This window comes from Netta rufina (genome assembly GCF_964035555.1).
Source record: "Netta rufina genome assembly, chromosome: Z".
Classification (NCBI taxonomy): Eukaryota; Metazoa; Chordata; class Aves; order Anseriformes; family Anatidae; genus Netta; species Netta rufina.
In genome coordinates this window covers 69,509,450-69,523,974 of record NC_140126.1, presented here as the reverse complement: position 1 = coordinate 69,523,974, position 14,525 = coordinate 69,509,450, and the positions used below count along the sequence as shown (strand labels likewise).

General features: G+C 44.2%; 1 protein-coding gene across 1 annotated transcript; it reads left to right on the top strand.

Moving 5' to 3' along the window:
* Nucleotides 1–698: 698 nt before the first annotated feature.
* HSDL2 (hydroxysteroid dehydrogenase like 2) lies at nucleotides 699–12,906 on the top strand. The gene is made up of 11 exons (XM_084305040.1): nucleotides 699–849; nucleotides 3,341–3,504; nucleotides 3,914–4,012; nucleotides 4,140–4,254; nucleotides 4,921–5,024; nucleotides 6,033–6,131; nucleotides 9,682–9,876; nucleotides 10,316–10,387; nucleotides 11,748–11,903; nucleotides 11,999–12,127; nucleotides 12,602–12,906. Exons 1-11 carry the CDS (start codon nucleotides 731–733, stop codon nucleotides 12,712–12,714), a joined length of 1,365 nt encoding a protein of 454 aa, XP_084161166.1. The 5' UTR covers nucleotides 699–730; the 3' UTR covers nucleotides 12,715–12,906.
* The last annotated feature ends 1,619 nt before the right edge of the window (nucleotides 12,907–14,525 follow it).

Sequence of the window (14,525 nt, the reverse complement as noted above, 5' to 3'; positions counted from 1 at the left end):
AGTGAAAAACGGAGGAAATGATTCGAATGCCTCATTTTTCATCTGAAAAGTCAGAAGTTTGTGCCTATTTCTACACTGACCTTGGGACTTATTAGAATATAAAATAGCAATAAATGGACTTAGGTGGCAGTGTAGTGCTGAAACCAACTCAAATAAACGGGGCAGGGCTAGGGACACTGGCAGGGCAGAAGCAAGTTGATCGCAGCTGCGGCTGGGAGGGACCACAAGAGCTGGTAACTTATCTGAAAGACCTCCTCATGAAATGAAATGTTTGTGTGAAGCTACCTCCTTCCGAATGGTCACGTTTTCATAGAAACATTAGGGTTGGAAAAGGCTTCCAAGAGCATCTGGTCCAACCACCCCCCTACCACCAATGTCACCCACTAAGCCATGTCCCCAAGCACCACGTCCAGCCTTTCCTTGAACACCCCCAGGGACAGTGACTCCACCACCTCCCTGGGCAACCCGTCCCAGTGCCTGACTGCTCTTTCTGAGAAGAAATGTGTCCAAATGTCTCCAAATTTCTCCCTTTCTCCCCGCTCTTCCTCAGGAGACCAAAGGCTGCGTGCCACGACACGGGGTAATAGCAGAGCGGGGGGGTCACCCACGACCGCTCCCCAAGCCACCAAAAACCCTTCCCCGTCTCCTTCCCCTTCCTTTTCCCAGCTCGGGGCTGGGGATGGCAGCGGGGTGAGGGGCTGTGGGGACACTTTGGGAGGCTGCCACCCCGATGTCCCCTCCTCACACCGCCCTCACCGCCCCGCCACCGCCTCCCGGCCGCGGCGGCTGCGCCGTGAAGGGGCGGCCCCGGGCGGCCCGTCCCCGCTCCGCCATGCTGCCCAACACGGGGTAAGGCGCTTGGCCTCCCTCCTTCCTTCTCCATGGGGCTGGGGACGGGGCAGAGCAGCGAGGGGGACCCATAGGGAGTACGGGTTTTGGGGCCGGGGGGCGTCCCGGCGGTGGGTGTGCCGCCAGGGGACGTGCCGCCAGGGGGGCAGCTGCTGGGGGCTCGGGTGCGAGCTGCGCGGCGCCTCCGAGGGGTGTGTGTGAAAGTTGTTCCTGAAAATGAGTTTTTCCTGTTAAGTTTTTGCATGTTTTGGTAAGCAGTGTTTCTGTGGGCTTCCGAAAGAAATGCGAGCTCCGTGTGAAGGACGGGAGGACCCCTAGGGCGTGAATGCGGTCGGTGGTGGCTGTAAGCCTGGGGAGGAGGGTTCGTGTAGGCTGTGCGGAAAAGTGGCAAGGAAAAGAAAAAAAAAGAAAAAAAAGACAGTGAAAATATAACTGGAATGAGTACAATGTTTCCTGATATTTTAAACAGTCATGATCCGGGCCAAGGAGTTGAATCTGTGTGGATTCCTCCAGTCGCAGAGTAACGCAGGGTGGAAGGGGCTTGGAGAGGTCTCCAGCTCGCAGGGTCCTGCCCAAAACCAGCCGTCAGGTCGGTCTGGATTGCTCTGGGTCACATCCACCTGGATCTGAAGAACCAGTCTCCCAGGCTGCAGATAGCTCGGGCAGTCTTGGCCCCAGCTCTGTGACCTGACCTTCCCCAAGGTCCAAGTGTGACCCTCCATCTGCTGGGTATGGTGCTCCTGCATCCCGGGGTGCTGCAGGGGTACGCTCAGCTTGCTCCCTGCCCAGTGTCCCCATCCCTTTCCAGCTGTGTGCTTCCCTCTCCACTGTGTCACTGCAGGGACCCTTCCTTCCCAGTTGGAAGGCAGCCTAGCCCTCAAGCACATCAGCCAGTTGTCCTCCCTGCCAAGTGTACTTTGTCGTCTCCTCCAGGCCGGTGATAAAGGTGATGGACATGACTGGTGCTGGAGGAGACCTGACTTAATACCGGCCTCCAAGGCAGAGTATGACTTGCTAACCCCCACCTCTGGGCTTGACCAGCTGGTCCGTGTTGGCCCATGGTTTTCCCAAGAGCCAGGACAAGTCTGATGAGCCAGTGGTTCAGGGAATCCTGCTTTTGGGCGTTTTTGGAAGACGAGTAACATGTTTGCTTTCCTTTAGCAGGTGGAGAGCACCACTGATCTCTCTGGCGTTTCATATGTGATGAATTACAGAGATGATCTTTCCTCATTGTGCCTGTGACTCAACTCTAGGCAGCATTTTTTTGCGACTCAATGTATTTTGAGATTTTTCTTCCCGTGCCTCTCTAGAACCCAATTCTGCAGAAGGCAGCTGCTTGAATTGGCGTCTGCAGGGCTTCACCGACTTGTGGGACCCTGCTGGTGACTAAGATTGCTGTTGCAGGGGAAGATTTTCTGCCCCTTCCTGCCTCGTTTCAGTTTTCAGTCTTCTGAGAGCAAATACCCTCCTCGAGGTTGCTTTAGAGAGGGATGTTCTCAGACCGGAGGGAGAAAACTGAGACCTGGAGGAACGGTAATTAAATCAAGTGTAGCCCAGACTGAAAATAAAACCACATCACATTCGTGATGTGAGTGAGTGGTGACACTGCTGTAGCACATGGTTTGTATTCATTCATTAACCGGGGTTGAAAATTTAGACCCCTTGTTATTTTTCACTCGGTTATGAAAAGCAGCACAAGTTTTCTGCAGAGCACCACAGCCCACATTCCTTCGTTTGGAAAACCTGTGGTCAAAGAGGCTTTATTGCCAAGTACGTCCCAAGTTAGAGTTGAATTCTTAGCTCTTAAGATTCAGCAACATTATATGTGTAAGAAAAATGTCTTCTGACACTCCAAAATCTGTTCGTTTCTCCGGGGGTTTTGATTGGACTGATTTGTGTGGTGACCTATTACATTAAACATAGTTACTGGGAAACTGTTGAGTTTAGTGTAAAAACTTCAAGAGAAAAAATGCCTTTCTGAAAATGAGATTTCTGGCACTCATCTTTGGCACCCTGCGCTGGTATTGTGATTCTGGTCCTGAGCTTTACAGCAGTTCTTTGCGTGTAGAGGGCTGTGAGAAGTGAATTGCAGAGGGCTGCGGAGGAGTGTCACATCATTAGAAACTGGCATTTCGATTTACAGCTGGCTCCTTTTTTGGTTTTGGAGAACTTAAGCAGCTCTGTTGTAAGCAGTGCTGGATCGTGGTACAAAAAGGTCACTGGGTGACCCGTGTAACCTTCCTGCTTTGCTGTGTTTATTAGCTTGGAACATCACCTTGTCTTCAGGGCTGGTGCAGGACTGTGCTTTGCTGTAGCTTTATCCATCTCATCCGTATTTTGTGTATGTTTTCATTGTACAATGTGGAAGGCAGTCGGCTGGCTGGAAGACCGTGCTGGCTGTTTTTGTTCTTGAAGAGTGCTAAAAGTCAGAGATTTACAGGTTTTGCTTTGTTCCCCCTCTTCTTTACCCTCCTTACCTGTTTATCTTTAGGAAACTAGCAGGATGCACTCTCTTCATCACGGGCGCAAGCCGAGGCATTGGCAAAGCCATTGCCTTGAAAGCTGCCAAGGATGGTGCAAACATCGTGGTGGCTGCCAAGACAGCTGAGCCCCATCCTAAACTTCCAGGGACTATCTACACTGCTGCAGCAGAGAGTAAGTTGTAACAAATGAGGGTGGGCTTCTGGTGCTGGGCTGCGTGCGTGTCCTAGCTTAATTTCTGTAAGCAAGTGGGAAGCTGCTCAGACTCCCTCAGCTTTAAAACAATACGCTTACCTGGCTCTCTTGCCTCCTAGGAGTTCTGTGAGTTATCAGACTGTAATAATGATGAAGACATACGTGTGCAGAAGTGAAAATGCTGCCTTAATTGAGACGTCTAGTTGTACCATACACAGTCTCAGCGTTAGGCTTGGGTTCTGGCTTCCCTGTTCTTTATACGACCTGTGAAAAGGTCACAATGTGAGAGTCTCATTTTCGACGGGTTCACTGGATGAGAGGTTCTCAGCAGACTGTTTGTTCAACCTGAGAGACAATTTTTAAATGCTTTATTTTCTAATTAATGCAGTTGAAGCGGCTGGAGGAAAGGCTTTGCCATGCATCGTTAACGTGAGGGAAGAACAGCAAATTATTAATGCTGTGGAGAAAGCTGTGAAGACTTTTGGAGGTATGCTGGGATGTGGGGGAAAGGTCAACAGGCAGATTGTTCAAACAGCAAGAGAAAAGAGCAGCCTGCTTTACTCCTGCTCTTTGTCTCTGAACTGCTGAAGTGAAACGGCTTATTTTAAAACCAGGGATTGATATTTTGGTGAACAATGCAAGCGCCATCTCTCTGACTGGCACTTTGGAAACAGAGACAAAGAAGGTCAACCTCATGATGGATGTCAACGTACGAGGAACCTACCTCACGTAAGTGCTGAGAAAGGAGAGAGAAGTAATTTTAACAAATTTGACAAATTTTAACACATTAACAAAAAAAGGTTACCTCAGTTTACCTGAGGTGCTTTCTGCAGATGAATCTGGTTATCAGGCATAATGTTCCTGGAAGTTCTGTTGCTAAAGATCAGCGAAGGAGTTGTCATTAGGGTAGTTTAAAAACACACACGATCAGCCTGCTGAATTAGAGAGAGGCATGCACAGCATGTCAACAGCAGGTAGAGAGAGCAATGGAAAGGAAGTAATAAATCTGGCTGCGGGGTGGTGGGCCTGTACTTCCACCCTGCATTGTCTGCTTCTGAAAGCTGAACTGTAAGCAGCTCCGTGCTCGTAAAGGAAAGTTGTTCTTGAAGCATGGCGTTGCACAAAATCTGGGAAATCTGCTTTAGGTGGTGCTGCTGCACTGTTTGGATGAGGTAGCCAAGTCACCAGGCATGAATGCTACTGCTGAGGTAAGTGAGCTAGGACAGACTTTTTCTGTTGTTCTGTTTCTCAGTTAAATGTTTGATACGAGGGCAAGGTTTCAGCTTAGTGTTGGATCTTCACGAAAGTCAAAATAGTGTTCTGCCATTTTTTATTGTAAGGAAGAGTGTTCTGTAAAGTAAGAGGGGACTGACTTGTCTGGTTTCTGTCTTCCAGGTCCAAGACATGCCTTCCATACTTGCGGAAGAGTAAGAACCCCCATATCCTCAACCTCAGCCCACCTATGAATATGAATCCCATGTGGTTCAAAAATCATTGTGGTGAGTGGCAGTCGGGGGCTTTGTTGTTGTTTTTGAGGACCACATAAATAACTGGTGAAATGTGCAGGAATGCCAGTCCAGAACACCAGATCTCATGTTCTTAGCATTCGGTACAGACTGCCTGTAATGGTTCCGCAGAGTCTTTTGCACCTCACATGAAAAAAAAACCTGTTTTGTGGGAAAACACAGTGCAAGTTTCATGGCCTAATACGTCCTTCTATTTTTAAGGATGCTCTACAGTTAAGAGACTGTGCTTTTCCATAGGAATTCTTAAGACAGCGCAGTATTTTCTGTTCCACAAAGAATTAAAAAAGCAAAATCTGTTTTCTTACAGTTTCAGCTTCATGTTTGACTTAATAGAAATAAAGCTCAAGGCTGTATTTTTAATTGGAAATTATTTTGAGGTGTGAAAGAGACCTCATTCTGTGTTTAGGCTAGAACATATGTTGTTCATTTTAAGCTTGTTGAATAGCTTTCAATTTTAGATGCTTGTCCTGTAAAACTCCCCCAGCAACTCCAAGTTCTTTCCCCCTAAAAGTTTCCCTTCTCAAAATAGAAAAGAAGGATTTAGAATGTCCTTTTTTCTTCCTCTTCATTTTTCTTTTCTTTTTTTTTTTTTTCCCTTCACTAAAATACCAGTTCGATCATAAGCAGCTACTGTGTTGCAGAAAAAATGGAGCTGCTGTCAGTGTGTGTATAAAAATACAATATCAACACCATAAAGTTGAGCTTCAGTCGTTGTTTTTATTTGCCAAAAGATGCTTAGCTCATCTTTTAGCTCATTTACTTGCAGTGTAGAGATGGCAGACTACAGTTTGTATCTGCTGAGGCACGGGGGAGGAAGGGAGAGATTTTTGCTCTGGGAAGATACTGCTTTGTCTCCAAAAAGTTAATTTAAAATATAAAGAAATAACTTTAACTTTGAAGGGCAGAAAATTCAAGTTCTGTTGATAGACCATATATTTTTATCCTACTAAATACAGGCTGTTTATGTACTTCTTCTTGTAGCTTACACCATTTCTAAATACGGAATGTCCATGTGCGTCTTGGGGATGGCGGAAGAATTTAGAGGAGAAGTTGCTGTCAATGCTTTATGGCCTAAAACAGGTGATATTTTTATGATGATAAAATAATTTTTATATTTTGTCTTATACAGCTTGGTTTATTTAGCTTTAAATACACTTTGAGCTTCTTCTGGAAATTATTCAGGACTCCAGGCAATTCTTTTGCGTATTCTTTGTTCAACCTGCACGGATGTTGGTTTTCATTCCTAGTTCTCACTAGACCATTGCCACTTTGATCCCGACTTGTTTTCAGCCTAATTGCAACCCATTCAGCCCTTCCACTTGGCCTGACTGTGCTCCTTTTCATATGCCCAGAGTTCTGGTTTGGATAGGACCACAGAAGTACCAGCATGCTTTCATTTGCAGTACTATTTAGAGTTCCCTGCTGGTTAGATTGCCAGGAGGTAGGTGAAACTGGCAAGAGACATACTTTTGTAGAGGTAATTTAAAAAAAAATCCTCCTCCTAGAAGTTTTGGCACAGTGGGCCAGCAAATAGTTGTTCACTCAACCATCTTTTTGCAAGTCACAAGATGTAGAGCTGTAAAGTAGAAAAACAGCTCGGTGTTCCCAAACTGTTAGCTCCAGTTTGTTGTCTGCGGAGCAGTGAGGATCGGGGCTGTGCTTCGAGGTTTAGTCCTTGCTGGACAAAGAGGCATGTCCCTTCATCCCAAACACATCTATCTGCAGAAATAATACGGATGTCATTAAAATCAGAGAGCCCTTCAAATCTTGCCCTTTTGATGGTGTGGCCCCACTCACTACGTGAGGATACATTACAACAGCAAAGCTTATTCCCTTAACACGGAATTAAGCAGTGAGAGAGGCAGAGGGGCAGGAAGAAAGGAAAGAGGAAGAAATAAAAATAATGAAGCAAGAGCCTCTTCTGGGGCTAGTGCTCCAGTTGTAAGCAACGTTTGTACCCGGGCGCGTTTCAGCACTTTCCTGTTAGGATTTGCAGGCCCATTACAGTTTTGAGTGTCTAAACTGTCTGATTTGCTCCCCCTAAAGTGAGGAGTATGAGCAAAACTTGATGATTTCAGTCAAAGTCAACTGAGTTGCTGTGCTGAAATGCTCTGAGTGGTACTGAGCTGAACGCTTTGGTTGGTGTATCTGTCAGATCAGGTCGTTTTTCACTGGTCTGGATACTTGCATCATAAATTCTCCCAGTACATTGGTGTCTTGTAAACTCTGCTTGTGCTGAGTTTTACTCACAAAAATACTTTATTAAGGGATTACTTCCTGAATGATAGTTACATCAATACCAGACCTGCGTGAATATCATGCTAGATTTTCTCGTGTGAAAAATATTTAAATTTTAATGTAAAAAGCTGCGCAGTGTGTCCTGACACTTTTCTGTTCAATCATGTATTTTAATTCTTTTAATGAATGTGCTCAGTTATTCAGGGTTGGATGAGCAAAGAGAACATGTTAGTTGCTTGTAATCAGTGATCAGTTTATCTATAGATGCTAAATCCTCACGGCATTGAATTACTTACGATCCACCAGGCAGAATAAGAAGATGTAGTCAATCTGAAGATCTTAATTCTTTTTTTTTTTTTTTTAACTAGTATTTTTAATAGTTTTGGTCTTCTGTTTGTAACATTTTGGGTAAAAATGAAAATTCTTGTTTACAAGCAGTTCTTAGTTGATATATGTCTGCCCCAGGAACGTTGTGTTTTCTGTTTTTTTTTTGCCCATGAGGTTTGGGAGTGTTGGGTGCAATGCAAGGAGTTTTAAGTTCTGGAGTTTGGTGATGGTGTCTTCGTACTCTCTGGCAAAACTCATAGCTGCTGGGTTATCCGTATGGAATTCTGGGGGTGTTCCCATCCCACCGGTGTCGGTAGCAGAAAGAACAGCTTTGTATTTGGCACCAGTGTCATCTGCCTTAGTTGTGACATAAGAAAGAGAAGTGCTGGAGATGTTGAATTTTAGTGAGCAGGTTTTTAAGGCATGCTGTGTATTTTGAAGGGGATAAGCTGTCCATCTTCCGTATGCTGAAGGCAGATGCACACATAACTTCATGGTCTGGATTGCCTTCTTGACAGTGAAGTGAAGTCTCTGCCTTTGAGTCTCTGTTTTATTTGTTATTTCTGAAGGAGTTAGAAATATGCACTCACTTCCACATGCTTGCTTCTGGAGTAGTCCAAGGAAACCTCACAGAAGTTTCAATGGAGATTTCCCAGGATCTATCTTTGTCATCTGGAATAGGACCATGCAACCTTTTTCTTTTTTTTTTTTTTTTTTGATAAGTGGACGTGATATTTTAGCTAATATTTTGTGGTTTTTGGTAACTGACTGATTAAGCATAGAAAATTATTTATGAGAGTTAAAGACGATGAAGGAATTCATCCAAAGTACCTCATCCAAACAGAGAGATTTGGCACGAATTATTTTCTCCAGCAGCACTCTGTGTGAAATATGCAGCCAGAGTATGCGGCAGTAGATGCTCAAAACCTTCTGGATCAATCTCTGCTCATAGGCTTACGTTTAGAAGGATAACATTTGGCACTAATAAGAAGGTGGGAGGCACACAGGCCAGGAAAAGTGAAGAGGTTAATGAATCCTCAGAGCAGTGGGGTATACTCATGTCAAAAGGACCTAATAAACTTCATCTGTGTATTTGATGGAAATAACCTCTGAGTTGTTGGTAGTTACTAAAAAAGAAAATTTAAAAAATTAAGAGAAATCTTGCAGGATAGGTCACATTTCAGAGGACTGAAGAAAGGCCTGAAGATTATTTACTGTCCTTAGAAAAGAGAAAAAGACCTAGGTGTATGTACAGTGTAACTGTTTGCCGCTTATCTATAGGTGGCTATTTATAGCATTTCACTTGATTTGGAATAAAAAACGAAGCTGAGGATGATCAAATGTGAATGAAATCTGGAGGCTAGTGCTCACCACAGAGGAGTACAATAAACCTCATACGTGAGTGGACAGAACTCACTTGATCTTTCTCATGTCTGTGTGTGTACAGTGCCTACTTTATCATGTTAAGTGATGTTTCAATCATTTCTGCATCAAAGCTGCTGTTGCTTTGTGTGGAATGGAAACGTCTGAAGGTGAGCAAAAATAATTTAAAACCAGGTTTATCCTTCTGCCTCCAGGATCTGTCATCCCCAAGTGTGGGAGATGATTTGAAATCTGTCCTGGGACTTAGAAAAGAGCAGGGCGGAGAGTTGAGTCTTGAAGAGAAGCTGCAAAAGAGACATGAGGCAAAACTGTATGAGGGAAGACTAATAATGTGGCAAATGCCAAAAGCTGCAACCGAGCAGCCTCTTTGTGGAAGAGGATGAAAGCAAAATGAGGTACATACCTCAGCTTGGAAGAGCAAAACTCCGTGTGTGGGGCATTAATAGAAGGCTTGAGAGACGTGATGAATGTCACGAGGAGTCTTTCTCATTCTTTTTATTCCTTTAATAGCTTTCTATTTTTATTGCTGCTTGTAGAGAATTATTTGTCCATGGGTAGTATTTCCTAGTTTTGTCTTTGTAAGATTTCCTTTCATGTGAAAGGAAGATGCACTTGCCAGAGAGATGGGAATTTCATGCAGTCATTGTTGAAGTGTTATTTTCTTATCCTCCAAACTTTCCAGCTATACACACAGCTGCTATGGATATGTTGGGAGGATCTGGAATAGAGAAACAGTGCAGAAAAACGGACATCCTTGCAGATGCTGCATATTGCATTTTAACAAAACCGAAAAGTTTCACCGGAAACTTCATTATTGATGAAGTTCTGCTGAGAGAAGAAGGAGTTAAGGATTTTGATGTCTATGCAATTGCACCAGGTAAGAGAGATCTTTAAAATGAGAGGTAAGTTGAGGAAGGGCCTCTTACGTGAGTCTGTAAAAATTCACATGGCTCGACTTCTGTAACTTGCCTTCCTGGAAAGCACATGCTTGTTCAGCGAGGCTCTAATTGTACATGTCTATTAAAGAAATTAATTGACAAAAATAAAATGCACCTGCCCTATAGGTGCACTTATAACTATTGACCAATTAGTGAGATTGTGTATCATCTTCAGATGTTTCTCATTGCATCTGTAAGAGGCCTCTAGGTCTGATTTTAAATGAACCAGAACCTAAACGTGTTATTTCATGGTATGTCTTTCCTTCAAATTGCAGTTTATTTTACATATAAACTGTGGTGTAGTTTCATACAAAGTGGATTCTATTTGTGCTGTTCATCTTCACTTGGACTTACTGTTATTTTTTAACTCCCCTCTAGGTCACCCCCTGATGCCTGACTTCTTCTTGGATGCTGAAATTGACATGACAGCCACAAAACCAGAAAGCCATGGTAGGGAAAGCTCCTCATGTACAAGTTGATAAATCCAAGTGATAACAAATGCCTCCTGTATTTCAGGTTACTTTCTTTTCTCCCAAGCATTTGGGCTACAAGCTGTTTGGCAAAACCCGTTTTGTAGTTGGGGTGTATGATTTATGGGCTGTCACATCTCTGTAACTTATGGTTTATAACTATTGCTTTGTTTTGAAGAATCCTCTCTTAACCATCTGAATTGTGTAGTATGAAAGTCACAGGTAAATATTGCTGAAAAAAAGTCAATAGCAAACAGTATATGTTGCAGGAGTGTTATATCTGTCTTGCTAAATTTGTAGGAAAGGAGTTGATGTGGAGCCTCCATTGCTTCTTAGATGAAATTCCCACAGTCAGGTGTGACGTGAATGTCCATGAGGTGAAACAGAGAAATCTTTTTCATAACAACATCAGTTTTGCTTTTTCATTGCTTTTTTGGAGTTGTAGTGTGTCAGGTTGGTGAGCAAGTAAGAATACAGAGTAGTTTTCATTGTTGTGCCAAAACAGATAGAGAGAAGGAAAGAAGGATGCTAAGTTTGAGCAGAGTCCCTTTCCCATTAAAAAAAACAATTTGTGCATATGCTGCAGGACTTTTCTGCCAGAGAGAGAAGCTGTTAACCCCTTGCACCATGGAACCCAGGTTATTTAGTAGCAATTCACAGAATAGTCCTAATTATTTTCTGATACTTAAGATACCTAACAAACTTTCTACAACATATTTTAGGGTATTCAACATGATAAGCCTTGTAAATTGCAACTGCTTTTCTGCATTTTTAAATGTGCATATTCACTGCAGTATGGTAAAATGCTGGTTAAGTTAGTACATTGACCAACAGCTGAGCAGCTTTTGCAGAAGAGTTACTGGAAATATTTGTATTCTTAGAAATATACATAACATGTGTAAGCGTTTCAGCATGAAGGCTGTGTTACTAAAGACACTGATGTGGTTTTTTTTGGTTGTTTGAGCTGTCAGGAATATATTGAGTGCATAAAAAACTGTGCTGGTTAAACATTAAGAATGAACTGTAAACAGTCAGAATGAAATTGTTGTGGTTTCATTTTTACTTTTCTTTTGACGTAGTAAGAAGTCAGATATTTACTACGGAACTTCCTTTAGTGCTCTATACCAGTTTCAGTAGCCAGGTGCTGAAAACTTTGTTTATCAGTATTGAAGATTTTGTTATTTCAGTGGTATTTTCCCGACTGAGAAGCATGAGTCTTAAAAAACTGCCTATGGTCAACAGTGTTGCATATAAGCCTTTCCAAGTCCTCTCCATATGTTGAGACATGCTGTTTTATAGTTTTGTGCATCTTTCAGCAAAAAATAATCTATTTCTTTTAGGTGCTTCCCAGGCATTCAAGGAGGAGAAGAAATCAAGTGAATCCAGTACAGCATCTGCTTCAGGTCCTGTTGCAGAAACATTCAGAGTTATTCAGGGAGCCATCAGTAAAGAATTTGTGAGATCTACGCAGGGCGTCTTCCAGTTTGAATTGTCTGGTAAGAAGGACCAGCTCCTGTAAACCTTCCCCACGCTCCCACCCCCAGCCAAGGGCAGCCTGCCGACTGCCGCTGGTTCTCCCCGTTGTACCCAGGTGAGGAAGGAGGCACTTGGTACATCGACCTGAAAACCAACGACGGCAGCGCTGGCTTTGGAAAGCCTCCTGTGACGGCCGACGTCGTTATGAGCATGTCGAGTGGCGACTTTGTGAAAATGTTCACAGGTGAGTCACAAAGGCACGCAGCAGGGGGGTGGCGGTGTCTCATGGCCAGGATGTTTTATTCGGATTGTTTTATTCTGCTGGGAGCTCAGTCGGCTGGCTCTTCTCTTTGTAGTCCTTGGTGAGCATTTAGCTTCTGGGGGCTGGGGTGCAAGTAGGATAGAATTCCTTGGGCTTTTCTGGACTCTAACCTGTGTGAACAAAAAGAGCACAGAAGCTGATCCCGCTTTGTTAAGTAGCTATGGGAGATTTCACAGGGCGTGTAGCTCCAGAAAGCATCCATAGTTTCCGAAAGCATCCAGTCAATCCATTAGACTTCTTTTCCGCACACCCCTCATCTGTTTTTCCTAAATGTGTGCTGCTTTTACAAGAGTTGGGTAGCGAAGTAACCACCAAATACTACTTTAGGGTACCAAGGTTTCATCTGCACGTTCTGTCTCCGCTTCCTTTCCTGTTGATTCTGTATCTTCTTTTTAGGTAAACTAAAGCCAACCATGGCCTTCATGTCAGGAAAGTTAAAGATCAAAGGTAACATGGCACTAGCAATAAAGCTGGAGAAGATGCTGACGCAGTTTAACTCTAAACTTTGAGGGGAAAGCCTTCCTCACAGAACTTTGGCCTTTCGTGTATAATGACAATGCTGTTTTTAATTACTTGTCCTTTTTAATGAAATATAATACGTAAGAATAAAATGTGAGACTGTTAGAGAAGAAATAACTGAGTCTGATGAAGACTAGAACGTATTTGTCTTGATTAAACTAATTCCTTCTTGAGAATACACACGCTAGGTTGCACGTGTTTTCTTTTCCTCTACCCCTTTGGAACTGTGCAGCACGTTGGAAGTGGGCTTCCTTCGACGTGGCTCCTTGCATGCATGTCCCATAAGAAGGGTGGGGGGAGCGAGTGTCACCCTGTGATACAAATGCCATGCTGAGATTCCTGTGCTGGCACACAGGTGAGAGCAATATGGTCAGTTCTGCAGGGTGCCAAGTACTCCTGCTAACTGGCCATCTCATTACTATTTTGTGCTTTCCTTGGTGTGTTCCCTGCACCAGGCCTGGTACCCCTGAGTTAGGTTACGCACAGCTGCACGCACACGTGCACGCAGCTGCACACCCCATCCTCTGCCACAGACAGAGCCGTGCCTCACACAGCCCCTGCAGGTAGCTGCAGGAGGTTTAAGCTGCCAGCCCTGCACAGACAGACAGCCATTTAGGTCTCCCAAGCACGCCAAGAAGCTTGCAAGACTGAGGATTTATTTCCTAATGTGCTTCATGGTCCAATCATTTTCAAGTTTTTCAAGCCCACACTCGTCTGAGATTGCCTGCATGGTGAAGTGTCCATCCTTGCTGAATTCTGGTAATAAGACAGAAAATTCACATTGACCGTTGTGCTTGCTTCACCACTGAAGACGTGTTACTCTCTAACGAGGTGTGACAACCTGGGGTGGAGGCAGGGGGGAGCTCACCCCCCATTGGGCAGCAGCAGCTCCTCAGCCCCTTGTTGTTTGCCCGAGCAGGAGGGAGCAGCGTGGCTGGGCCGGGTGAGCGTTTGCGGCCACACAGCCTGCCAGGAGCAGGAGTGCTGGCATGAACAGGGTACAAAGGCTGTGCTTGGGCTGTGCACTGGAAGCCAAAGTTCTCTGGAGGAGAATGAGGTGGCTGAATGGATTGTGCAAGAGTGTAGATATCATGCTGGTTGCTGCAACGCAGTAAGGAAGTGTGTATGCTTTGCCTCTATGCAAAGCAGAAACCTCTACAGCAAGTCACACCTGAGAGCTGCCTAGGGTGTTTGATCTGGAAAGAGACACTTTGGATTAGAATTAGATTTAGAGTCTTAGATTATTAGATTTAGGCTTAGATTAGATTTAGAGTCTTCTGAATGGAGAAGGCAAGAAAAATAATCTTTGGGAAGCAGCAAATGCAATGCTTAGATGCATGATCTGAAGAGACAATGGTGCCAAATCCCCTCACTAGGAGCAAGAGGTAAGTTTTTCACACTCACACTGGAGATTGTTGGATACACTGATGTTCTCTCAGCTGGATGGACAGCAGACAGAGGTACCCTTATGTGTACGGCCAAGGGATGGTTGGGAAGGAGTAGCTTTGTGAGGAAAGCAGTGGTGGTTGGGGCCAGGGGACACGAGCCGACCTGGCACTGGTAAAAGGAACTAAAAGAATATGAGAAAAGGGGTTTGCAGCCAACATTCCTCAGTAGCAGCTCAGTACTGTCAGCTGGGAAAGAATTAATACAGTGAACTTCCAACTCTCTTCCTTGAAGACCAATAAATATTTCAAAAGGGGTGTTTGGGTGTTAAACTACACCTTCCCTGCACAGCCCCAAATACAGATTTTCAAGGCAAAAAAACCCTTGTGTGTCTTATATTTCTTTGATCCAATCC

Excerpts from the sequence above, each read along its gene's own strand:
- HSDL2 (XM_084305040.1), top strand. The coding sequence starts at position 731 with ATGTCCCCTCCTCACACCGCCCTCACCGCCCCGCCACCGCCTCCCGGC. Across the intron at positions 4,255-4,920 it reads GTACGAGGAACCTACCTCAC|GTCCAAGACATGCCTTCCAT; the intron begins GTAAGTGCTGAG and ends TCTGTCTTCCAG. Across the intron at positions 10,388-11,747 it reads CACAAAACCAGAAAGCCATG|GTGCTTCCCAGGCATTCAAG; the intron begins GTAGGGAAAGCT and ends TATTTCTTTTAG.